This window comes from Phoxinus phoxinus, assembly GCF_949152265.1.
Source record: "Phoxinus phoxinus genome assembly, chromosome: 6".
In the NCBI taxonomy this organism is placed as follows: domain Eukaryota; kingdom Metazoa; phylum Chordata; class Actinopteri; order Cypriniformes; family Leuciscidae; genus Phoxinus; species Phoxinus phoxinus.
In genome coordinates, this window is record NC_136881.1 from 40627320 (window position 1) to 40653935 (window position 26616).

General features: G+C 39.0%; 1 protein-coding gene across 2 annotated transcripts in view; it reads left to right on the top strand.

The window, feature by feature from the left end:
• LOC306999661 (complement C3-like) overlaps window positions 1–26616 on the top strand; it is a 223736-nt gene that overhangs the window by 19826 nt on the left and 177294 nt on the right. For both annotated transcript variants that reach the window (XM_079614534.1, XM_079614535.1), the window contains exon 7: window positions 4116–4203. In XM_079614534.1, the coding sequence (XP_079470660.1) occupies window positions 4116–4203 (88 nt within the window). The remainder of the gene's footprint in view (window positions 1–4115; window positions 4204–26616) is intronic.

The window sequence follows — 26616 nt, forward strand, 5'->3', positions numbered from 1 at the left end:
TATAATGGTGGCATTATATTTTTACCTATACAATTTCAACATTTAAACCTCTGTTAATTCTCAAAAATAACTTCTGTAGAAGCATGGCAGAAATCAAATCAGTCTGGTTTATAATAAGTGAAGCTGGTAATGCTGTTTGTGGAGTTTGTAGACATCTAAGGCTGTGGCTGAAGTCAGTTGTAGTTCTTGTGTTCCTCTTTTCTTCATTGATTCAGGTGTTCATCACTAATGCTCAATCATCTCTTAATTAATCACTTAATTATCTCATTAACTTTAACACTTTTAACACTCTGTAGAATGGGACAATATGTACTTGAGCAATGTTGATTTAACACTGGGGATTTTGTTGTGTACCTGTAACGTTGTAATCATGAATACCTTGATTAGCTTGTTCAGGTGTGTTTGATTAGGATTGGATCTAAACTCTGCAGGAAAGTGGATCTCGCTCTCCAGAGTTCAGGACCCATGTACTACAGCAGTGGTTCTCAATTCCAGTCCTCGCGCCCCACTGCTCTGAACATTTTGTATGTCTCCCTTATTCAGTGGTTCTCAATTCCAGTCCTCGCGCCCCACTGCTCTGAACATTTTGTATGTCTCCCTTATTTAACACACCTGAATCAGATCATCAGCTCGTTGGAGAGACTCCACGCAGCAAAATCCCCAGAGTTAAATTAACTCTGCTCAGATAACATTTGGTCCCTCTTTACAGAGTTAAAATAACTCTGAATCAGAGTTAAAGTTAATGAGATACTTAAGTGATTAATTAAGTGATGATTGGGCATTAATGATGAACACCTGCTGTCAACAAGCAGAATCACTGAAGGAAAGAGAAACTCAAGAACTACAACTGACTTCCAGCCACAGCAAGATCTCAGGAGAGGAGGATTAAACAACTCCACAAACAGCATTACCAACCTCACTTATTACTAACCAGACTGACTTTATTTCTGTCAGACGTCTACAGAAGGTCTTAGTGAGAATTAACAGAGGTGTAGATGTTGAGGATTTATTGAATTTTTTTGGTTACCATTCTGGAGACCAGTGTTTCCTTTAGTTGGGCAGTTTTACTCTTTATTTATTTTGTGTGAGTTTGTGGTTTTTGTAACTGGTTTTACCAAAACATGTAAATTGTTACAAAGAATGCCAGGAACAAAGGCAAAAAGTTTTCAACAACAAAAAGTAGAATGTGTTTATCTCATCACTGTCCAACAGTGGTTATTTGATGTTAATAGATTATATTCACTAACAATACTCCCTTACCACAGCTCGGACAATCTGAATTTAGAGTTTTAAAATGCATTAAGGGATTATTTTTTTTTTTTAGACAGACATCAAGAATCAGCATATGAATCTCAGCAATGGTGGCATGTTTCATTCCGCAGTGCATGCTGGGAGCCACAATAGTATAAAACTCACGGCTCCCAGGATGCATTGCAGCATGAAACATGTCACCATTGTTGAGATTCATATGCTGATTCTTGACATCTGTGTCTTACAAGAAAAAAAAATCCCTAAGAAGTGTTTTAAAAATTCTAAATTCAGATCATCTAATCTGCAGCGAGTTTCATTCTGAAAATAATCTACTAATATCCGAAAAACACTTTTGGACAGTGATGAGAGAAGTGCATAACTCTACTTTTTACAATTGAAAACTATATCACCTGATCATCTTTGTTTCTGGCTTTCTTTGTAACAATTTACATGTTTTGGTAAAACCAGTTACAAAAACCACAAACTCACACAAAAAAAATAAAGAGTAAAACTGCCCAACTAAAGGAAACACTGGTCTCCAGAATGGTAACCAAAAAAATTCAATAAATCCTCAACATCTACACCTCTGTTAATTCCTTCTGTAGACGTATGACAGAAATAAAGTCAGTCTGGTTAGTAATAAGTGAGGTTGGTAATGCTGTTTGTGGAGTTATTTAATCCTCCTCTCCTGAGATCTTGCTGTGGCTGGAAGTCAGTTGTAGTTCTTGAGTGTCTCTTTCCTTCAGTGATTCTGCTTGTTGACAGCAGGTGTTCATCATTAATGCCCAATCATCACTTAATTAATCACTTAAGTATCTCATTAACTTTAACTCTGATTCAGAGTTATTTTAACTCTCTGTAGAGAGGGACCAAATGTTATCTGAGCAGAGTTAATTTAACTCTGGGGATTTTGCTGCGTGGAGTCTCTCCAACGAGCTGATGATCTGATTCAGGTGTGTTAAATAAGGGAGACATACAAAATGTTCAGAGCAGTGGGGCGCGAGGACTGGAATTGAGAACCACTGCCCTTATTTAACACACCTGAATCAGATCATCAGCTCGTTGGAGAGACTCCACGCAGCAAAATCACCAGAGTTAAATTAACTCTGCTCAGATTACATTTGGTCCCTCTCTACAGAGAGTTAAAATAACTCTGAATCAGAGTTAAAGTTAATGAGATACTTAAGTGATTAATTAAGTGATGATTGGGCATTAATGATGAACACCTGCTGTCAACAAGCAGAATCACTGAAGGAAAGAGAAACTCAAGAACTACAACTGACTTCCAGCCACAGCAAGATCTCAGCAGAGGATGATTAAATAACTCCACAAACAGCATTACCAACCTCACTTATTACTAACCAGACTGACTTTATTTCTGTCATACATCTACAGAAGGTCTTAGTGAGAATTAACAGAGGTGTAGATGTTGATGATTTATTGAAATTTTTTGGTTACCATTCTGGAGACCAGTGTTTCCTTTAGTTGGGCAGTTTTACTCTTTAATTTTTTGTGTGCGAGTTTGTGTTTTTTGTAACTGTTTTTACCAAAACATGTAAACTGTAATGTTGTATTAATCATTAAGAGCTTGATTAGCTTGTTCAGGTGTGTTTGATTAAGGTTGGAGCTAAACTCTGCAGGAAAGTGGATCTCGTGCTCCAGAGTTGAGGACCCCTGTACTACACAGAGCCGTAGTTAACTGACAAGCTAAGCCATATCGCATTAATTATCGCAGGCGATACGTCCACGATAATTATGCGATATTGCTCAGCTTGTCAGTTAATTACGGCTCTGTGTAGTAAATGCCACTACATCTGAAAGCAGGTGATGGCGATTTACTACTAATCAAGGAACCGGCTTTACTGACGAGATGCGCCTAACAATGTCATGCGATATATCGCCCAGCCCTACTTTTAACACACTGTAGAATGGGACAATATGTACTTGAGCAATGTTGATTTAACATTGGGGGTTTTGTTGTGTACCTGTAACGTTGTAGTAATCATGAAGAGCTTGATTAGCTTGTTCAGGTGTGTTTGATTAGGGTTGGATCTAAACTCTGCAGGAAAGTGGATCTCGCACTCCAGAGTTGAGGACCCCTGTACAACACAGAGCCGTAGTTAACTGACAAGCTGAGCCATATCGCATTAATTATCGCAGGCGATATACGTCCGCGATATTTAATGCGATATTGCTCAGCTTGTCAGTTAACTACGGCTCTTTGTAGTAAATACCACTACATCTGAAAGCAGGTGATGGCGATTTACTACTAATCAAGGAACCGGCTTTACCTACGAGATGCACCTAACAATGTCATGCGATATATCGCCCAGCCCTACCGTTTAGCGGATCCGCCCACCTCCGCGGCGGATCCGTTCTGGATTTAGTTTGCTATCTGGGCTTGCACTGAAGTGCTATTGTGGCTGAGCCATCATTCTTGTGCCGGGAGCCTTTTACCAACGCGCCTTATCACAAGTTGTTTGAGGCCTTAAGGAATTGAATTCGTAGGAAAGGAATTGGCTGTGTCTGAATAAAGTTGTAGTTTGTGTTCTTATTTCTCTTTTGAAAAATAATTTAAAGAATATTTCAGGAACAGCACATAACCTTTAAATGACATTCTAACATTCAGGAAACTGGACATTTTTATGTTATTGGAATGTTAGAAATCAAAATGAAGTTGAAAGAACGTTTGAGGAACATTATACCTTTTAAAACACGTTCCTCTAACATCAAGAAACATTCCCAGAAACAACACTGAATATTTGGAGAATGTTCTTATAACAAAAATCTGTTAGCTGGGTTGGAATTTTTGTTGTTTCAAAAATATTTATTTATTTGTGTCTTTTTTCTGGTTTGGTTTATAGTGCTTCCAACATCTGAAGTGAAATTAAAACCCAGCAAGTCATTCTTCTATGTGGGTGACGAGAGCTTGACAGTCGACATTGATGCCAAGTAAGACAACATATTTATTTATAGTATATATGGCTCACTGTATAAATTAATCTATAATGTGTTTTAAACACAATGATTTAACATAGATTTGTATGTAATTCTTTCAGGACCACTTCTAGGACAATTAGCAAAAAGTTTGAATTGGCGGTAGAAACATGAATTATATCTGTAACACATCAATGTTTTGAATGACAGTTACACTGCCATTCAAACGTTTTTGATCAGTAAGATTTTTTATGTTTTTAAAAGAAATCTCTTCTGCTTACGGAATAAAAACTTTTGAACGTCAGTGTACATTAGGGAATGTCAGAAGCTAAATTCTGACTGTGGACTAGAGCTGGAGAATGTGGAGGGTAATTAGCTCTTGAGCAAAACAATGAAAGCAGCTGAAGGATAACTGTAAAGCAGCTTAAATAGGAATTCTGTGACAAGCTGTAGATTTGAAAAACTCCAGTGTTAAATTAATTATCTTGGAAGTTTATTTGGCTCCAGCCTCAAGAGTGTAAAAGTGTTAAAATATGAGTATTAAATAACACTCAGGCTACGTTTACACATTTTTTCATAAACGGACATTTCACCCCTCTTCGTTTTCAAAAATAACCCTGTGCACTAGGGCTGGGCGATATATCGCATGAGATTGTTAGGCGCGTCTCATCAGTAAAGCCGGTTCCTTGATTAGTAGTAAATCGCCATCACCTGCTTTCAGATGTAGCGGCATTTACTACACCAGGAGTCCTCAACTCTGGAGCACGAGATCCACTTTCCTGCAGAGTTTTGCTCCAACCCTAATCAAACACACCTGAACAAGCTAATCAAGCTCTTAATGATTGATACAACATTACAGGTACACAACAAAATACCCAGTGTTAAATCAACATTGCTCAGAGTACATATTGTCCCAATCTATAGTGTTAAAGTTATTGAGATAATTATATGATTAGGCCTAATTAAGTGATGTTTGAGCATTAGTGATGAACACCTGATGTTAACAACTGTTTTGTCACAAGTCTACGGAATTGATTGTTGAGAGTTGATGATGTTTAAGTGATCAAAAAAGTATGCTACCATTATGGTGGTCAATGTTTGCTTTAGTTGGTCTCGTGACCCATTGAATTTTCAAAGCTAACTTCTTTAAGCATTTGCAATAGTGTTTCGTGATAAACACTTGAGCTTTGCTGATCAAAAAGTTCAAAACACAAATATGCTTTTAAGCGTGCAAGACGTTTAAATGAAACTCATAAAGAGATATTTGTTAAAGGTCATTTCACACAAAATTATTATTTTATTTTGGTTATTGACTGAAGTTCAGGTATAGTAAATGTGTATAAAAAGGTATAATAAAACAATTGTCAGTGATAAATGCACATAAATATCTTCTAAAAATATACACTTAGACATCAACACTTACCATACAATCCTCAACAGTGGTGACAATAATTATCCATACTGCATGCATGCTGGGATTTTTTTCAAATTATGATACCCAGCATGCATTGCAGCATACAACTTTTTGTTTATTGTCACCATTGTTGATATTTGTATGCTGATGTTTGCTGTATGTGAGTTTGTTAAAAACTCGGAAAATATTATATTGTCCGCACTTCACAGTTTTAAAATTCCACACATTAAATAATGGATGTAGTTTCACAGGGTTGACAAGGCAAACCCCTCAAATGTGTTAATGACAAAACACTGATTAATGATTTCACATTCAATAAGTTCAGGTTCCAATGATATGCTGCTATCATATTCTGATTTTACTGCTTTTAAAACATTATATATGTTGTTGCAGAATAAATTCTATCATAAAGAGTGACGGGTCAACAGCCCAACTAAAGCAAACACTGATCTCTAGAATGGTGGCATTATATTTTTACCAATAAAATATCAACATTTAAACCTCTGTTAATTCTCAAAAATAACTTCCGTAGAAGCATGGCAGAAATCAAATCAATCTGGTTAGTAATAAGTGAAGCTGGTAATGCTGTTTGTGGAGTTTGTAGACATCTAAGGCTGTGGCTGAAGTCAGTTGTAGTTCTTGTGTTCCTCTTTCCTTCATTAATTCAGGTGTTCATCACTAATGCTCAATCATCTCTTAATTAATCACTTAATTATCTCATTAACTTTAACACTTTTAACACTCTGTAGAATGGGACAATATGTACTTGAGCAATGTTGATTTAACACTGGGGATTTTGTTGTGTACCTGTAATGTTGTATTAATCATGAAGAGCTTGATTAGCTTGTTCAGGTGTGTTTGATCAGGGTTGGATCTAAACTCTGCAGGAAAGTGGATCTCGCGCTCCAGAGTTGAGGACCCCTGTACTACACAGAGCCGTAGTTAACTGACAAGCTGAGCCATATCGCATTAATTATCGCAGGCGATACGTCCGCGATACTTATGCGATATTGCTCAGCTTGTCAGTTAATTACGGCTCTGTGTAGTAAATGCCGCTACATCTGAAAGCAGGTGATGGCGATTTACTACTAATCAAGGAACCGGCTTTACCTACGAGATGCGCCTAACAATCTCATGCGATATATCGCCCAGCCCTACTGTGCACACGAACCCGTGTATATGCCATCAAGAGCATGCCCAACCTGTAGGTGGCAGTGTAACGAGAACCTCAAGCCCATGTTAGCCAACCAGAATCCCGAAAAGTCACATACTGTGACGTCGCTGCCTAAAACTCCATGTTTCTCAGTTTACATGCAAACGTGCAAACGGAGTTTTCCAAAATCTCCACTCTGGCCGGAGTTTTTAGAAAGAATCGTTTTCAGAGGAGAATTCTCCGTTTGCGTATAAACGAGGGGCACAACCGAAGGGAAATGTCTCCGTTTTTCAAAATAACCATGAACGGGGCCTGTTAAAGTTAATGAGATAGTGTTAAAAGTTAATGAGATAATTATGTGATTAATTGTGTGATGATTGAGCATTATTGAAGACACCTGATGATAACAAGCAGAATCACAGAAGGAGAAACCCAGCAAACACAGGACGTCAATGTGACGTCAGGAAGACGTTGGACTCCAACTAATCCAACGTCAGTCAGCCGTCATATTTTGGTTGAAAATTAAAGTCAGGTTGACGTCTAAACCCAACGTTTGTTTGACGTCAAGCTCCAACGTCAGACAGATGTTGAATTGTGGTTGGAATAAGCACAGCAAAAAAATGTGACGTGCATGGCTGGTCCGTGTACGTTTTGATAGTTTGTTTTTTCGTTTGAACCAAAAAACAAAATAACGAGAAACCACCTTATTTTCGTTTGTCGTTTCAAACCAAAAACATAGAAACGGTAAAAAAAGAGCAACATTATACCAGAGTAACGTTAGAAGAAAAAAAAAATCAATCAATAAATAGGCTTATATAAACCTGGACCGAAAGAAATATCTTAGCAACAGTAGTTTATTACAGTGATTTAACATCGTGCCTGTCCACTTACACATCACCAGTCACGTTTAATGAGCGCATTGTTTGGTTCAATACAGTTGGTAATATAGGTTAACCTAAGAACTTATTGTGTGTGCAGAGTTGTTACTGTTAGCGCTATATAATAAAATGTATATTTAATGTGGTTGGTTATACATAGGATATCTAAGTCCACCAAAGGAGGGAGAGCATTTTCACATTTAGCTCCAAAACTCTGGAATAGCCTTCCTGATACTGTTCGTTGCTCAGATTCGCTCTACACAGCAAAATCCCCAGTGTTAAATTAACACTGCTCAGTGTTTATATGAGTCCACACTCAGAGAGTGTTAAGGCGAGACACTACAGGTAAATAGGGTACAATTTTAAAATAATAGATATCACCATGAAACTTCCTCAGTTGATTACTTACACAAGTTCATACAAAAATGTATTGCAAGTTTTTGAAATTTGTATGTTTAATTATGCAAATTAGGCATTATCTCATTAAATATGCACAATTTTGCATGAATTCTTTTTTTCAATTTGATTACACACAAGATGCAAAAATATGTTCAGAGGGATTTCAGGATATATGCTTTCATTACCTAGGAAATCAAAATGTACTGTCCATAGCCTTAAAAAATCGATTTTCGATTAAAAATTGATTAAAATGTCACATAAATCAGGCCAGGAATGATTTATTAACAAATCCCTCTCAACATATCTTCAGAATAGGGCTTGGCGATATATCGCATGACATTGTTAGGCGCATCTCGTCAGTAAAGCCGGTTCCTTGATTAGTAGTAAATCGCCATCACCTGCTTTCAGATGTAGCTGCATTTACTACACAGAGTTAACTGACAAGCTGAGCCATATCGCATTATCGCAGGTGATATGTCTGCTACGGCTCTGTGTTGTAAAGGGGTCCTCAACTCTGGACCGGGAGATCCACTTTCCTGCAGAGTTTAGATCCAACCCTAATCAAACACACCTGAACAAGCTAATCAAGGCATTCATGATTACTACAATGTTACAGGTACACAACAAAATCCCCAGTGTTAAATCAACATTGCTCAAGTACATATTGTCCCATTCTACAGAGTGTTAAAAGTGTTAAAGTTAATGAGATAATTAAGTGATTAATTAAGAGATGATTGAGCATTAGTGATGAACACCTGATGTTAACAACTCCACAAACAGCATTACCAGCTTCACTTATTACTAACCAGATTGATTTGATTTCTGCCATGCTTCTACAGAAGTTATTTTTGAGAATTAACAGAGGTTTAAATGTTGATGTTTTATTGGTAAAAATATAATGCCACCATTATAGAGATCAGTGTTTGCTTTAGTTGGGCTTTTGACCTATCCCTCTCTATGATAAATTTTTTTCTGCAATAATGAATATAATGATATTAAAGCAGTAAAATCAGAATATGATAGTATCATTAGAACCTGAACTTATTGAAAGTAAAATCCCTAATCAGTGTCTTGTCATTAATACATTTGAGGAGTTTGCATTGTCTACCCTGTGAAACTACAGCATGGGAAATAAGTTTGGCATCCATCATTTATCGTGTGGAGTTTTAAAACTGTTAAGTGCATACAAGATATTATTCTGCAGTTTTTACCGAACTCACGTATAGCAAAAATCAGCATATGAATCTCAACAATGGTGACAATAAACAAAAAGTTTCATGCTGCAATGCATGGCGGGTATCACAATTTGACAAAAATCCCAGCATGCACTGCAGTATGGATAATTATTGTCACCACAGTTGAGGATAGTATGGTAAGTGTTGATGTCTAAGTGTATACTTTCTAAAGCATTTTTAGCACTGACAATTGTTTAATATAACTTTTTTTTTTTTACACATTTACTATACCTGAATCAATAACTAAAAATAATAAATTTGTGACTATTGACCTTTAACAAATAACTCGAGACTGGCAAGCATGAAAGCATATTTGTATTTTGAACTTTTTGTTCAGCAAAGTTTAAGTGTCTATCATGAAACATTATTGCAAATGCTTAAAGAAGCTTGCTTTAGAAATTAAATGGGTCACGAGACCAACTAAAGCAAATATTGATCACCATAATGGTAGCATACTTTTTTGATCACTTAAATATCAACTCTCAACAATACCTTCCGTAGACGTCTGACAGAAATAAAGTCAATCTGGTTAGTAATAAGTGAAGCTGGTAATGCTGTTTGTTGAGTTGTTAACATCAGGTGTTCATCACTAATGCTCAATCATCTCTAAATTAATCATATAATTATCCAGCCCGATCTCACGGCAATTCGTACGAATTTTACGAGGTGGCTAATTCGTACCAATTCATACGACCTCACTCGTACGAATTTGTACGTTTTTGCTAAACCGTACATATTTTACGAGTTGCCAAAATCGTATGAATTCATACGAATGACCTACCCCTGACCCCGCCCCTAAACCTACCCATCACGTGGGTTTAGACAAATCGTACAAATTCGTACGAGTGAGGTCGTACAAATTCGTACGAATTAGACACCTTTTAATCACTCGTACAAATTCGTATGAATTGGTCGTGAGATAGCGTTGAATTATCTCATTAACTTTAACACTCTATAGATTGGGGCAATATGTACTCTGAGCAATGCTGATTTAACATTGGGGATTTTGTTGTGTACCTGTAAGTTGTATTAATCATTAAGAGCTTGATTAGCTTGTTCAGGTGTGTTTGATTAGGGTTGGAGCTAAACTCTGCAGGAAAGTGGGCGGTCCAGAGTTGAGGACCCCTGGTGGAGTAAATGCCGCTACATCTGAAAGCAGGTGATGGTGATTTACTACTAATCAAGGAACCGGCTTTACTGACGAGATGCGCCTAACAATGTCATGAGATATATCGCCCAGCCCTACTTCAGAATACTGCTAAGTGTAGAACTAGTAAGTTTGGTGTACATAGGTGCTAGGCTGAGATGTGTCACTCGAGAATGACAAAAAACTCATTTTGAGAAAAAGGAATTTATAGATTTGTAATGTAAAAAAATCATACTTTTTTAGTGGAAACAACTATTTACTGACACAATATCTTATCAAATCATTAGCAACAACAATACAAACTACCTAAATCACATCAAAACTTATAAACACAGCATTTATGGCCTTCAACTGAGCAGAAAAACAGTCAAAAACACACATCTAAATGTCAGAGCGCGTCACGTGATGCATCTGAACCAATCAGGTTGTCAGAAATTGACATCAGCCAATGAGATTTCGCTTTTAGGGTTAAATGCCCACACTGTAAAAAATAAAACATAGATTTTATTTATATTTAATTAATAAAAATGAGGCAACAGATTACAAGCAATATTATTAATTACATTTAACAAATTAGAATTGAGTAATATTTAATCAAATTAACTCATTAAATGTTAACCATTTAAAATGAGTAAAATTTACAAAATATATGTTATTGCCGACATTGAAGACACCTGATGTTAACAAGCAGAATCACTGAAGGAGAAAACCATAATTAAAGTCACCATTATGGAGATCAGTGTGTGTTTTAGTTGGGCTCTTCACCTTTAAATAATTAACTTTAAGTTTTTGTTTGGCTGCTGTACATGAGTTATAACAGCAGATGAACAAACGGTGATCTGATGTTGTTGGTTGTGTTTTAACATATTCATTATTTCACAATCATTTGACCTGAATCACTGAACTCAAATGGACTCCAATTTGTGACTCAAGTTAACTTTATTAACTATAGAAGTACTGGACTTGTGCACCGTAATATTATTAACGTTTACAATGTAATCCAAATAATTTCTAAAAAGTTTCTATTGTACAAAAAAAATAAAAAACAGACATCATGAATCAGCCTGTGAATCTCAACAATGGTGACATTTATAAAGCATGTTGCAGTGCATTCTGGATTGCACCAATCAAAACTCATTCATGGCTCCCATCATGCATTGCTGCATGAATAAATAATGAGCTTATGATCAGAGGTAAATAATGAGCTTATTGTCACCATTGTTGAGATTCATACGCTAAATATTGATGTCTGTGTGCGCCTAAAAAAAAAACCACATATATTTTTTATTATTATTGATTTGATCATTTAGATTTCATTGAAAAGGCTAATAATATTACGCAGCTAGAATTAATAAAATAAATTTAACTCATAAATTGGACTCTACATGAGATCATTGATTCAAGTCAAATGATTGTGAAATTATGAAACACAACCAACACCATCAGATAGACGTTCTTATTTGTTAATCTGGCTGTTAAACTCATGTACAGCAGCCATACAAAACTTAAAGTTAATAATATAAGGGTGAAGACCCCAACTAAAACACACACTGATCTCCATAATGGTGACTTTAATTATGGTTTTCTCCTTCAGTGATTCTGCTTGTTAACATCAGGTGTCTTCAATGTTGGCAATAACATATATTTTGTAAATTTTACTCATTTTAAATGGTTAACATTTAAGGAATTAATTTGATTAATTATTACTTAATTCTAATTTGTTAAATTTAATTAATAATATTACTTGTAATCTGTTGCCTCATTTTTATTAATTAAATATAAATAAAATCTATGTTTTATTTTTTACAGTGCATATACTTTCACGATTGGTTGCTGATTAAAAGGAAATTACCATATTTGGATCCGACAGCATTGTACAGAAGAGAGAGAGCTTCACAGACGTGTGAGATTAAAGGAAGCAGAGAGAGATCGCGGAGTAGCGCGTTGATTTAGAACGCCAACTTTTGTTGAATTTCAGAGAAATCTACAGACGCAAATAGACAAAGTGTAGTAAAATAAAGACCTAAATGTGTATTTTGGACTTTTTTTCACCACAAGTCTGAAAGAAGACATGTTATTGAAGACAAATAGCCCAAAATCTCACAATTGACCAGTGAAAAAAAAACGTGTCTTCAATAGTGCTAAATCATAACTCAATTAATCACTTAATTATCTCATTAACTTTAACACTGCTTCAGTTCATTTAACACTCTCTGAGTGTGGACTCATATAAACACTGAGCAGTGTTAGTTTAACACTGGGGATTTTGCTGTGTACCAGTTCAAAACTAGACTAAAGACGCATCTCTTCAGCCAGGCATTCATATAATTTTTTAATCTTACAGTTAAATCCGGCCTCTAGTTCATAACCGCCAGAGGAGAACTGGCCCCCGATTGAGCCTGGGTTCTCCCAAGTTTATTTTTCTCCATTAGGTCACCTGATGGAGTTTTAGGTCACCATTAGGTCACCTGATGGAGTTTTTCGGTTTCTTTGCCACTGTTGCCTTTGGCTTGCTCAGTTGGGGATATTCAATTTATCAATGAATAATACTATTGATTAGCATTACCAAACATGGACGTTTTATTATTATTTTAATTTAATACTGTGAAGCTGCTTTGATACAATCTGTACTGTGAAAAGCGCTATACAAATATTCTTGACTTGACTTGACTTGTCTGACATGTTGATTATGGTCAAATTAAAAATCTCCTTTAATGCCACGTGCAAAACGCAATGTTAGACAGGTTGGGTAAGAAATGTTAATAATTTCGTACGGCAAGGAGGTACGTGTTTCCTAAAACAATTATTATAAATAACGACTTTATTATACTGGTTCAGAATACATTTACATTATAATTTCGTAAGGCAAGGAGGTACGTTCCTAAAACAATTATTATAAATAACGACTTTATTATACTGGTTCAGAATAAATTTACATTTGCAACACAAAAATTAAACACTTTACTGCACCACCACAGTATTTGAAAAGGGTGAGTGAGAGTGGAGAGTGAGTCGCTCGCTGCGTGAGGAGAGTGAGTCGCTCGCTGCGTGAGGAGAGTGGGTCACCCTCTGTGTGAGGAGAGTGAGTCGCTCGCTGCGTTAGGAGAGTGAGTCGCCCTCTGTGTGAGAGTGAGTCGCTCGCTGCGTGAGGAGAGTGAGTCGCTCGCTGCGTGAAGAGAGTGAGTCGCTCGCTGTGTGAGGAGAGTGAGTCGCCCTCTGTGTGAGGAGAGTGGGTCGCCCTCTGTGTGAGGAGAGTGGGTCGCTCGCTGCGTGAGGAGAGTGAGTCGCTCGCTGCGTTAGGAGAGTGAGTCGCCCTCTGTGTGAGGAGAGTGGGTCGCCCTCTGTGTGAGGAGAGTGAGTCGCTCGCTGTGTGAGGAGAGTGAGTCGCTCGCTGCGTTAGGAGAGTGAGTCGCCCTCTGTGTGAGGAGAGTGAGTCGCTCGCTGCGTGAGGAGAGTGGGTCGCCCTCTGTGTGAGGAGATAGGGTCGCTCGCTGCGTTAGGAGAGTGAGTCGCCCTCTGTGTGAGGAGAGTGAGTCGCTCGCTGCGTGAGGAGAGTGGGTCGCCCTCTGTGTGAGGAGAGTGAGTCGCTCGCTGCGTGAGGAGAGTGGGTCGCCCTCTGTGTGAGGAGATAGGGTCGCTCGCTGCGTGAGGAGAGTGAGTCGCTCGCTGCGTTAGGAGAGTGAGTCGCCCTCTGTGTGAGGAGAGTGAGTCGCTCGCTGCGTGAGGAGAGTGAGTCGCTCGCTGCGTGAGGAGAGTGGGTCACCCTCTGTGTGAGGAGAGTGAGTCGCTCGCTGCGTTAGGAGAGTGAGTCGCCCTCTGTGTGAGAGTGAGTCGCTCGCTGCGTGAGGAGAGTGAGTCGCTCGCTGCGTGAGGAGAGTGAGTCGCTCGCTGCGTGAGGAGAGTGAGTCGCTCGCTGCGTGAGGAGAGTGAGTCGCTCGCTGCGTGAGGAGAGTGAGTCGCTCGCTGCGTGAGGAGAGTGAGTCGCTCGCTGCGTGAGGAGAGTGAGTCGCTCGCTGCGTGAGGAGAGTGAGTCGCTCGCTGCGTGAGGAGAGTGAGTCGCCCTCTGTGTGAGGAGAGTGAGTCGCCCTCTGTGTGAGGAGAGTGAGTCGCCCTCTGTGTGAGGAGAGTGAGTCGCCCTCTGTGTGAGGAGAGTGAGTCGCCCTCTGTGTGAGGAGAGTGAGTCGCCCTCTGTGTGAGGAGAGTGAGTCGCCCTCTGTGTGAGGAGAGTGAGTCGCCCTCTGTGTGAGGAGAGTGAGTCGCCCTCTGTGTGAGGAGAGTGAGTCGTTCGCTGCGTGAGGACAGTGGGTCACCCTCTGTGTGAGGAGAGTGAGTCGCTCGCTGCGTGAGGAGAGTGGGTCACCCTCTGTGTGAGGAGAGTGAGTCGCTCGCTGCGTGAGGAGAGTGAGTCGCTCGCTGCATGAGGAGAGTGGGTCGCCCTAAGGCCCTTTTATGGTGCCGGAGGAAGGAGTGGTGTGCTGCTTTGTCCTGCCAGTCCAGCATTTATTTGAAGAGAGAGTGATGGCAGGTGACTGCATGGGGCCAGTCTTGCTCCTTAAACCCTGCACACAGTGCACAGGTATTGTTCCTCCAGGTATTGGGGAAACTCTGGGAGGCCCAGACACGAGTACCAGGGAGAAAAACTAAATGATTTAACTTCACTTTTATTTTACTTTACACAAGTACCAAGAGTACAGAGCACTGGCTTTCCCTGGTGGTTCATCAAACAGAATTAAACCCCAAAAAAGCACTAAAAGATCTGAAAGTCCAAGAGCTAGAGATCATCTTTGACTGAGTAAGGCTAGGTTTCACACACAAGTAGGTCTACACAACTAATGAGAACTACAAGCTGCATAAAACATATTTAATCCACTTTACTAACATAATTAAAGCTGCAAGCAGCGATGAAAGGGCCCTCGCACCCGTGCCACCGCCACCCGGTGGCTTTAGGAAGACAGAGCACGGTGGGCAATGTGCATTTAAGTAGGTAAAAATAGGAGGAGTAAGTCAAATTCAGTTACAAAAATGTCCTTTATTATGGGGATAATAGCATGTGTTATCACTCAGATAAGTGTTGCTAGCATGTTTTAGCATGTTTCTAGCGTGTTTAGAACTCAATGGCATATTAAATATGTCGCTAGTAATGCATCACAGTGTAAAACGTGTCACTTCCTGTCGATGGTAGGTGGCACTATTACTTTAACTTAAAATTGTCATGTAGATGTGTTCAGGGCAGGACTCTTATCAAACGTGTGAAGTTTGGGGCAGATTGGACATTGCTTTCTTCAGTAACACCAACTTCCTGTTTCATTGCATTAGCATGCTTTAGCACTTAGCTAAGAATTGCTAGCATGTTTTAACATGTTTCTAACATGTTTATAACTCAATGGCATATTTAATATGTTGCTAGTACTGCATCACAGTGTTAAACATGTCACTTCCTGTTGCCAGTAGGTGGTGCTATTACTATAACTGAAAAGTGTCATGTAGATGTGTTCAGGGCAGGACTCTTATCAAACGTGTGAAGTTTGGGCCAGATTGGACATTGCCTACTTGAGTAACAACAACTTCCTGCTGCATTGCATTAGCGTGCTTTAGCACTTAGCTAAGAATTGCTAGCATGTTTTAACATGTTTCTAACATGTTTATAACTCAATGGCATATTTAATATGTTGCTAGTACTGCATCACAGTGTTAAACATGTCACTTCCTGTTGCCAGTAGGTGGCGCTATTACTATAACTGAAAAGTGTCATGTAAATGTGTTCAGGGCAGGACTCTTATCAAACGTGTGAGGTTTGGGCCAGATTGGACATTGCCTACTTGAGTAACAACAACTTCCTGCTGCATTGCATTAGCGTGCTTTAGCACTTAGCTAAGAATTGCTAGCATGTTTTAACATGTTTCTAACATGTTTATAACTCAATGGCATATTTAATATGTTGCTAGTACTGCATCACAGTGTTAAACATGTCACTTCCTGTTGCCAGTAGGTGGCGCTATTACTATAACTGAAAAGTGTCATGTAGATGTGTTCAGGGCAGGACTCTTATCAAACGTGTGAAGTTTGGGGCAGATTGGACATTGCTTTCTTCAGTAACACCAACTTCCTGTTTCATTGCATTAGCGTGCTTTAGCACTTAGCTAAGAATTGCTAGCATGTTTTAACAGGTTTCTAACATGTTTATAACTCAATGGCATATTTAATATGTTGCTAGTACTGCATCACACTGTTAAACGTGTCACTTCCTGTTGCCAGCAGGTGGCGCTATTACTATAACTGAATATTCTCATGTAAATGTGTTAAACATGAGAATATTCAACCGTGTGAAGTTTGGGGCAGATTGGACATTCAATGCCTCAGTTACAGCAAATTCCTATTTAATTGCAGTAATAACATGCTTTAGCACTTAGCTAATGTTTGCTAGCATGTTTTAGCATGTTTGTAGTATGTTGTTAACATGTTTAGCACTTGCTGGCACTTTTTCATATGTTATTAGGAGTCCAAAACAGTGTTAAACATGTCACTTCCTGTTGCCAGTAGGTGGCGCTATTACTATAACTGAAAAGTGTCATGTAGATTGTTCAGGGCAGTACTCTTATCAAACGTGTGAAGTTTGGGGCAGATTGGACATTGCCTACTTGAGTAACACCAACTTCCTGTTTCATTGCATTAGCGTGCTTTAGCACTTAGCTAAGAATTGCTAGCATGTTTTAACAGGTTTCTAACATGTTTATAACTCAATGGCATATTTAATATGTTGCTAGTACAGCATCACAGTGTTAAACATGTCACTTCCTGTTGCCAGTAGGTGGCGCTATTACTATAACTGAATATTCTCATGTAAATGTGTTCAGGGCAGGACTCTTATCAAACGTGTGAAGTTTGGGGCAGATTGGACATTGCCTACTTGAGTAACACCAACTTCCTGTTTCATTGCATTAGCGTGCTTTAGCACTTAGCTAAGAATTGCTAGCATGTTTTAACAGGTTTCTAACATGTTTATAACTCAATGGCATATTTAATATGTTGCTAGTACAGCATCACAGTGTTAAACATGTCACTTCCTGTTGCCAGTAGGTGGCGCTATTACTATAACTGAATATTCTCATGTAAATGTGTTCAGGGCAGAACTCTTATCAAACGTGTGAAGTTTGGGGCAAATTGAACATCCAATGCCTGAGTTACAGTAAATTCCTATTTAATTGCAGTAATATCATGCTTTAGCACTAAGCTAATGTTTGCTAGCATGTTTTAGCATGTTTCTAGTATGTTGTTAACATGTTAAGCACTTGCTGGCAATTTTTTATATATTATTAGGAGTCCAAAACAGTGTTAAACATGTCACTTCCTGTTGCCAGCAGGTGGCGCCGAAGGCCTTAAGATTACACTCACCAAATTTGAAGATGATCACACCTCAAAAATGTGATTAAATGCGGAAAATAATAATAATAATAATAATTAAAGCTGCAAGCAGCGATGAAAGGGCCCTCGCACCCGTGCCACCGCCACCCGGTGGCTTTAGGAAGACAGAGCACGGTGGGCAATGTGCATTTAAGTAGGTAAAAATAGGAGGAGTATCTCAAAGTCAGTTACAAAAATGTCCTTGATTATGGGGATAATAGCATGCGTTATAACTCAGATAAGTGTTGCTAGCATGTTTTAGCATGCTTCTAGCATGTTTAGAACTCAATAGCATATTAAATATGTCGCTAGTAATGCATCACAGTGTAAAACGTGTCACTTCCTGTCGACAGTAGGTGGCGCTATTACTTTAACTTAAAAGTGTCATGTAGATGTGTTCAGGACAGGACTCTTATCAAACGTGTGAAGTTTGGGGCAGATTGGACATTGCCTTCTTCAGTAACACCAACTTCCTGTTTCATTGCATTAGCATGCTTTAGCACTTAGCTAAGAATTGCTAGCATGTTTTAACATGTTTCTAACATGTATATAACTCAATGGCATATTTAATATGTTGCTAGTACTGCATCACAGTGTTAAACATGTCATTTCCTGTTGCCAGTAGGTGGCGCTATTACTATAACTGAAAAGTGTCATGTAGATGTGTTCAGGACAGGACTCTTATCAAATGTGTAAAGTTTGGGAAAGATTGGACATTGCCTTCTTTAGTAACAACAACTTCCTCTTTCATTGCATTAGCGTGCTTTAACACTTAGCTAAGAATTGCTAGCATGTTTTAACAGGTTTCTAACATGTTTATAACTCAATGGCATATTTAATATGTTGCTAGTACAGCATCACAGTGTTAAACATGTCACTTCCTGTTGCCAGTAGGTGGCGCTATTACTATAACTGAATATTCTCATGTAAATGTGTTCAGGGCAGAACTCTTATCAAACGTGTGAAGTTTGGGGCAGATTGAACATCCAATGCCTGAGTTACAGCAAATTCCTATTTAATTGCATTAATAGCATGATTTAGCACTTAGCTAATGTTTGCTAGCATGTTTTAGCATGTTTCTAGTATGTTGTTAACATGTTTAACACTTGCTGGCACTTTTTTGTATGTTATTAGGAGTCCAAAACAGTGTTAAACATGTCACTTCCTGTTGCCAGCAGGTGGCGCTATGACTGTAACTGAATTTGAGCATGGTCATGTGTTCAGGACAGAACTCTTATCAAACATGTGAAGTTTGGGGCAGATTGGACATTGTTTGCCTGAGTTACAGCAACTTCCTGTTTCATGGCGAAACATCAAAATTTGTCAGGCCGCCGAGGACACGCCCTTCGACGAAAACTCTAGATCTTCGCAATTTAACGTTGCAAAGGCCTTAAGATTACACTCACCAAATTTGAAGATGATCAGATTAAAACTGTAGGAGGAGTTCGTTAAAGTACGAGGCCTGAAAATGGCAAAAACTGCACAAAAATCAGAGAGGAAGTTCAAAATGGCTGACTTCCTGTTGTGTTTAAGGCTATGCTCCAAGAGACTTTTTTGTAGGTATTGGGTCATTACATGTATGTACCGAATTTCGTACACATACGTGAAACGTAGCGGGAGGCGCACTCCATTTAACCTTTATAGGTGGCGCTATCGAGCCATTTTACCCCGCCCAATTCTGAAACGCATATCAGATGTCAATTTTCGCCAGTTCTGACGCGTGTGCAAATTTTCATGAGTTTTCGTGCATGTTTAGGCCCTCAAAAATGCGATTAAATGCGGAAAATAATAATAATAATAATAATTAAAGCTGCAAGCAGCGATGAAAGGGCCCTCGCACCCGTGCCACCGCCACCCGGTGGCTTTAGGAAGACAGAGCACGGTGGGCAATGTGCATTTAAGTAGGTAAAAATAGGAGTATGTCAAAGTCAGTTACAAAAATGTCATTGATTATGGGGATAATAGCATGCGTTATACCTCAGATAAGTGTTGCTAGCATGTTTCTAGCATGTTTAGAACTCAATGGCATATTAAATATGTCGCTAGTAATGCATCACAGTGTAAAACGTGTCACTTCCTGTCGACAGTAGGTGGCGCTATTACTTTAACTTAAAATTGTCATGTAGATGTGTTCAGGGCAGGACTCTTATCAAACGTGTGAAGTTCGGGGCAGATTGGACATTGCCTTCTTCAGTAACACCAACTTCCTGTTTCATTGCATTAGCGTGCTTTAGCACTTAGCTAAGAATTGCTAGCATGTTTTAACATGTTTCTAACATGTATATAACTCAATGGCATATTTAATATGTTGCTAGTACTGCATCACAGTGTTAAACATGTCACTTCCTGTTGCCAGTAGGTGGCGCTATTACTATAACTGAAAAGTGTCATGTAGATGTGTTCAGGGCAGGACTCTTATCAAACGTGTAAAGTTCGGGGCAGATTGGACATTGCCTTCTTCAGTAACACCAACTTCCTGTTTCATTGCATTAGCATGCTTTAGCACTTAGCTAAGAATTGCTAGCATGTTTTAACATGTTTCTAACATGTATATAACTCAATGGCATATTTAATATGTTGCTAGTATTGCATCACAGTGTTAAACATGTCACTTCCTGTTGCCAGTAGGTGGCGCTATTACTATAACTGAAAAGTGTCATGTAGATGTGTTCAGGACAGGACTCTTATCAAACGTGTAAAGTTTGGGAAAGATTGGACATTGCCTTCTTTAGTAACAACAACTTCCTCTTTCATTGCATTAGCGTGCTTTAGCACTTAGCTAAAAATTGCTAGCATGTTTTAACAGGTTTCTAACATGTTTATAACTCAATGGCATATTTAATATGTTGCTAGTACAGCATCACAGTGTTAAACATGTCATTTCCTGTTGCCAGTAGTTGGCGCTATTACTATAACTGAATATTCTCATGTAAATGTGTTAAACATGAGAATATTCAACCGTGTGAAGTTTGGGGCAGATTAAACATCCAATGCCTGAGTTACAGCAAATTCCTATTTAATTGCATTAATAGCATTATTTAGCACCTAGCTAATGTTTGCTAGCATGTTTTAGCATGTTTCTAGTATGTTGTTAACATGTTTAACACTTGCTGGCACTTTTTTGTATGTTATTGGGAGTCCAAAACAGTGTTAAACATGTCACTTCCTGTTGCCAGCAGGTGGCGCTATGACTGTAACTGAATTTGAGCATGGTCATGTGTTCAGGACAGAACGCTTATCAAACGTGTGAAGTTTGGGGCAGATTGGACATTCAATGCCTGAGTTACAGCAAATTCCTATTTAATTGCAGTAATAGCATGCTTTAGCACTTAGCTAATGTTGGCTAGCATGTTTCTAGTATGTTGTTAAAATGTTAAGCACTTGCTGGCAATTTTTTATATGTTATTAGGAGTCCAAAACAGTGTTAAACATGTCACTTCCTGTTGCCAGCAGGTGGCGCTATGACTGTAACTGAATTTGAGCATGGTCATGTGTTCAGGACAGAACTCTTATCAAATGTGTGAAGTTTGGGGCAGATTGGACATTGTTTGCCTGAGTTACAGCAACTTCCTGTTTCATGGCGAAACATCAAAATTTGTCAGGCCGCCGAGGACACGCCCTTTGACGAAAACTCTAGATCTTCGCAATTTAACGTCGCAAAGGCCTTAAGATTACACTCACCAAATTTGAAGATGATCAGATTAAAACTGTAGGAGGAGTTCGTTAAAGTACGAGGCCTGAAAATGTCAAAAACTGCACAAAAATCAGAGAGGAAGTTCAAAATGGCTGACTTCCTGTTGTGTTTAAGGCTATGCTCCAAGAGACTTTTTTGTAGGTATTGGGTCATTACATGTATGTACCGAATTTCGTACACGTACGTGAAACGTAGCGGGAGGCGCACTCCGTTGAACCTTTATAGGTGGCGCTATCGAGCCATTTTACCCCGCCCAATTCTGAAACGCATATCAGATGTCAATTTTCGCCAGTTCTGACGCGTGTGCAAATTTTCGTGAGTTTTCGTGCATGTTTAGGCCCTCAAAAATGCGATTAAACACGGAAAATAATAATAATAATAATAATAATAATTAAAGCTGCAAGCAGCGATGAAAGGGCCCTCGCACCCGTGCCACCGCCACCCGGTGGCTTTAGGAAGACAGAGCACGGTGGGCAATGTGCATTTAAGTAGGTAAAAATAGGAGGAGTATGTCAAAGTCAGTTACAAAAATGTCCTTGATTATGGGGATACTAGCATGCGTTATAACTCAGATAAGTGTTGCTAGCATGTTTTAGCATGCTTCTAGCATGTTTAGAACTCAATAGCATATTAAATATATCGCTAGTAATGCATCACAGTGTAAATCGTGTCACTTCCTGTCGACGGTAGGTGGCGCTATTACTTTAACTTAAAATTGTCATGTAGATGTGTTCAGGGCAGGACTCTTATCAAACGTGTGAAGTTCGGGGCAGATTGGACATTGCCTTCTTCAGTAACACCAACTTCCTGTTTCATTGCATTAGCGTGCTTTAGCACTTAGCTAAGAATTGCTAGCATGTTTTAACATGTTTCTAACATGTATATAACTCAATGGCATATTTAATATGTTGCTAGTACTGCATCACAGTGTTAAACATGTCACTTCCTGTTGCCAGTAGGTGGCGCTATTACTATAACTGAAAAGTGTCATGTAGATGTGTTCAGGGCAGGACTCTTATCAAACGTGTAAAGTTCGGGGCAGATTGGACATTGCCTTCTTCAGTAACACCAACTTCCTGTTTCATTGCATTAGCATGCTTTAGCACTTAGCTAAGAATTGCTAGCATGTTTTAACATGTTTCTAACATGTATATAACTCAATGGCATATTTAATATGTTGCTAGTATTGCATCACAGTGTTAAACATGTCACTTCCTGTTGCCAGTAGGTGGCGCTATTACTATAACTGAAAAGTGTCATGTAGATGTGTTCAGGACAGGACTCTTATCAAACGTGTAAAGTTTGGGAAAGATTGGACATTGCCTTCTTTAGTAACAACAACTTCCTCTTTCATTGCATTAGCGTGCTTTAGCACTTAGCTAAAAATTGCTAGCATGTTTTAACAGGTTTCTAACATGTTTATAACTCAATGGCATATTTAATATGTTGCTAGTACAGCATCACAGTGTTAAACATGTCATTTCCTGTTGCCAGTAGTTGGCGCTATTACTATAACTGAATATTCTCATGTAAATGTGTTAAACATGAGAATATTCAACCGTGTGAAGTTTGGGGCAGATTAAACATCCAATGCCTGAGTTACAGCAAATTCCTATTTAATTGCATTAATAGCATTATTTAGCACCTAGCTAATGTTTGCTAGCATGTTTTAGCATGTTTCTAGTATGTTGTTAACATGTTTAACACTTGCTGGCACTTTTTTGTATGTTATTGGGAGTCCAAAACAGTGTTAAACATGTCACTTCCTGTTGCCAGCAGGTGGCGCTATGACTGTAACTGAATTTGAGCATGGTCATGTGTTCAGGACAGAACGCTTATCAAACGTGTGAAGTTTGGGGCAGATTGGACATTCAATGCCTGAGTTACAGCAAATTCCTATTTAATTGCAGTAATAGCATGCTTTAGCACTTAGCTAATGTTGGCTAGCATGTTTCTAGTATGTTGTTAAAATGTTAAGCACTTGCTGGCAATTTTTTATATGTTATTAGGAGTCCAAAACAGTGTTAAACATGTCACTTCCTGTTGCCAGCAGGTGGCGCTATGACTGTAACTGAATTTGAGCATGGTCATGTGTTCAGGACAGAACTCTTATCAAATGTGTGAAGTTTGGGGCAGATTGGACATTGTTTGCCTGAGTTACAGCAACTTCCTGTTTCATGGCGAAACATCAAAATTTGTCAGGCCGCCGAGGACACGCCCTTTGACGAAAACTCTAGATCTTCGCAATTTAACGTCGCAAAGGCCTTAAGATTACACTCACCAAATTTGAAGATGATCAGATTAAAACTGTAGGAGGAGTTCGTTAAAGTACGAGGCCTGAAAATGTCAAAAACTGCACAAAAATCAGAGAGGAAGTTCAAAATGGCTGACTTCCTGTTGTGTTTAAGGCTATGCTCCAAGAGACTTTTTTGTAGGTATTGGGTCATTACATGTATGTACCGAATTTCGTACACGTACGTGAAACGTAGCGGGAGGCGCACTCCGTTGAACCTTTATAGGTGGCGCTATCGAGCCATTTTACCCCGCCCAATTCTGAAACGCATATCAGATGTCAATTTTCGCCAGTTCTGACGCGTGTGCAAATTTTCGTGAGTTTTCGTGCATGTTTAGGCCCTCAAAAATGCGATTAAACACGGAAAATAATAATAATAATAATAATAATAATTAAAGCTGCAAGCAGCGATGAAAGGGCCCTCGCACCCGTGCCACCGCCACCCGGTGGCTTTAGGAAGACAGAGCACGGTGGGCAATGTGCATTTAAGTAGGTAAAAATAGGAGGAGTATGTCAAAGTCAGTTACAAAAATGTCCTTGATTATGGGGATACTAGCATGCGTTATAACTCAGATAAGTGTTGCTAGCATGTTTTAGCATGCTTCTAGCATGTTTAGAACTCAATAGCATATTAAATATATCGCTAGTAATGCATCACAGTGTAAATCGTGTCACTTCCTGTCGACGGTAGGTGGCGCTATTACTTTAACTTAAAATTGTCATGTAGATGTGTTCAGGGCAGGACTCTTATCAAACATGTGAAGTTTGGGGCAGATTGGACATTGCCTTCTTCAGTAACACCAACTTCCCGTTTCATTGCATTAGCGTGCTTTAGCACTTAGCTAAGAATTGCTAGCATGTTTTAACATGTTTCTAACATGTATATAACTCAATGGCATATTTAATATGTTGCTAGTACTGCATCACAGTGTTAAACATGTCATTTCCTGTTGCCAGTAGGTGGCGCTATTACTATAACTGAAAAGTGTCATGTAGATGTGTTCAGGGCAGAACTCTTATCAAACGTGTGAAGTTTGGGGCAAATTGAACATTCAATGCCTGACAGCAAATTCCTATTTAATTGCAGGAATAGCATGCTTTAGCACTTAGCTAATGTTTGTTAGCAAGTTTTAGCATGGTTCCCGTGTGTTGTTAACATGTTCAGCACTTGCTGGCAATTTTTTATATGTTATTAGGAGTCCAAAATGGTGTTAAACATGACACTTCCTGTTGCCAGCAGGTGGCGCTATTACTCTAACTGATTATTCTCATGTAGATGTGTTCAGGGCAGGACTCTTATCAAACCTGTGAAGTTTGGGGCAGATTGGACATTGCCTACTTGAGTAACAACAACTTCCTGTTTCATTGCATTAGCATGCTTTAGCACTTAGCTAAGAATTGCTAGCATGTTTTAACATGTTTCTAACATGTTTATAACTCAATGGTTTATTTAATATGTTGCTAGTACAGCATCACAGTGTTAAACATGTCACTTCCTGTTGCCAATAGGTGGCGCTATTACTATAACTGAATATTCTCATGTAAATGTGTTCAGGACAGAACTCTTATCAAACGTGTGAAGTTTGGGGCAGATTGGGCATTCAATGCCTGAGTTACAGCAAATTCCTATTTAATTGCAGTAATAGCATGCTTTAGCACTTAGCTAATGTTTGCTAGCATGTTTTAGCATGTTTCTAGTATGTTGTTAACATGTTTAGCACTTGCTGGCAATTTTTTATATGTTATTAGGAGTCCAAAACAGTGTTAAACATGTCACTTCCTGTTGCCAGCAGGTGGCGCTATGACTGTAACTGAATTTGAGCATGGTCATGTGTTCAGGACAGAACGCTTATCAAACGTGTGAAGTTTGGGGCAGATTGGACATTGTTTGCCTGAGTTACAGCAACTTCCTGTTTCATGGCGAAACATCAAAATTTGTCAGGCCGCCGAGGACACGCCCTTCGACGAAAACTCTAGATCTTCGCAATTTAACGTCGCAAAGGCCTTAAGATTACACTCACCAAATTTGAAGATGATCAGATTAAAACTGTAGGAGGAGTTCGTTAAAGTACGAGGCCTGAAAATGGCAAAAACTGCACAAAAATCAGAGAGGAAGTTCAAAATGGCTGACTTCCTGTTGTGTTTAAGGCTATGCTCCAAGAGACTTTTTTGTAGGTATTGGGTCATTACATGTATGTACCGAATTTCGTACACGTACGTGAAACGTAGCGGGAGGCGCACTCCGTTGAACCTTTATAGGTGGCGCTATCGAGCCATTTTACCCCGCCCAATTCTGAAACGCATATCAGATGTCAATTTTCGCCAGTTCTGACGCGTGTGCAAATTTTCGTGAGTTTTCGTGCATGTTTAGGCCCTCAAAAATGCGATTAAATGCGGAGAAGAAGAATAATAATAATAATTAAAGCTGCAAGCAGCGATGAAAGGGCCCTCGCACCCGTGCCACCGCCACCCGGTGGCTTTAGGAAGACAGAGCACGGTGGGCGATGTGCATTTAAGTAGGTAACTATAGGAGAAGTATGTCAAAGTCAGTTACAAAAATGTCCTTCATTATGGGGATAATAACATGCGTTATCACTCAGATAAGTGTTGCTAGCATGTTTTAGCATGTTTCTAGCATGTTTAGAACTCAATGGCATATTAAATATGTCGCTAGTAATGCATCACAGTGTAAAACGTGTCACTTCCTGTCGACGGTAGGTGGCGCTATTACTTTAACTTAAAATTGTCATGTAGATGTGTTCAGGGCAGGACTCTTATCAAACGTGTGAAGTTTGGGGCAGATTGAACATTGCC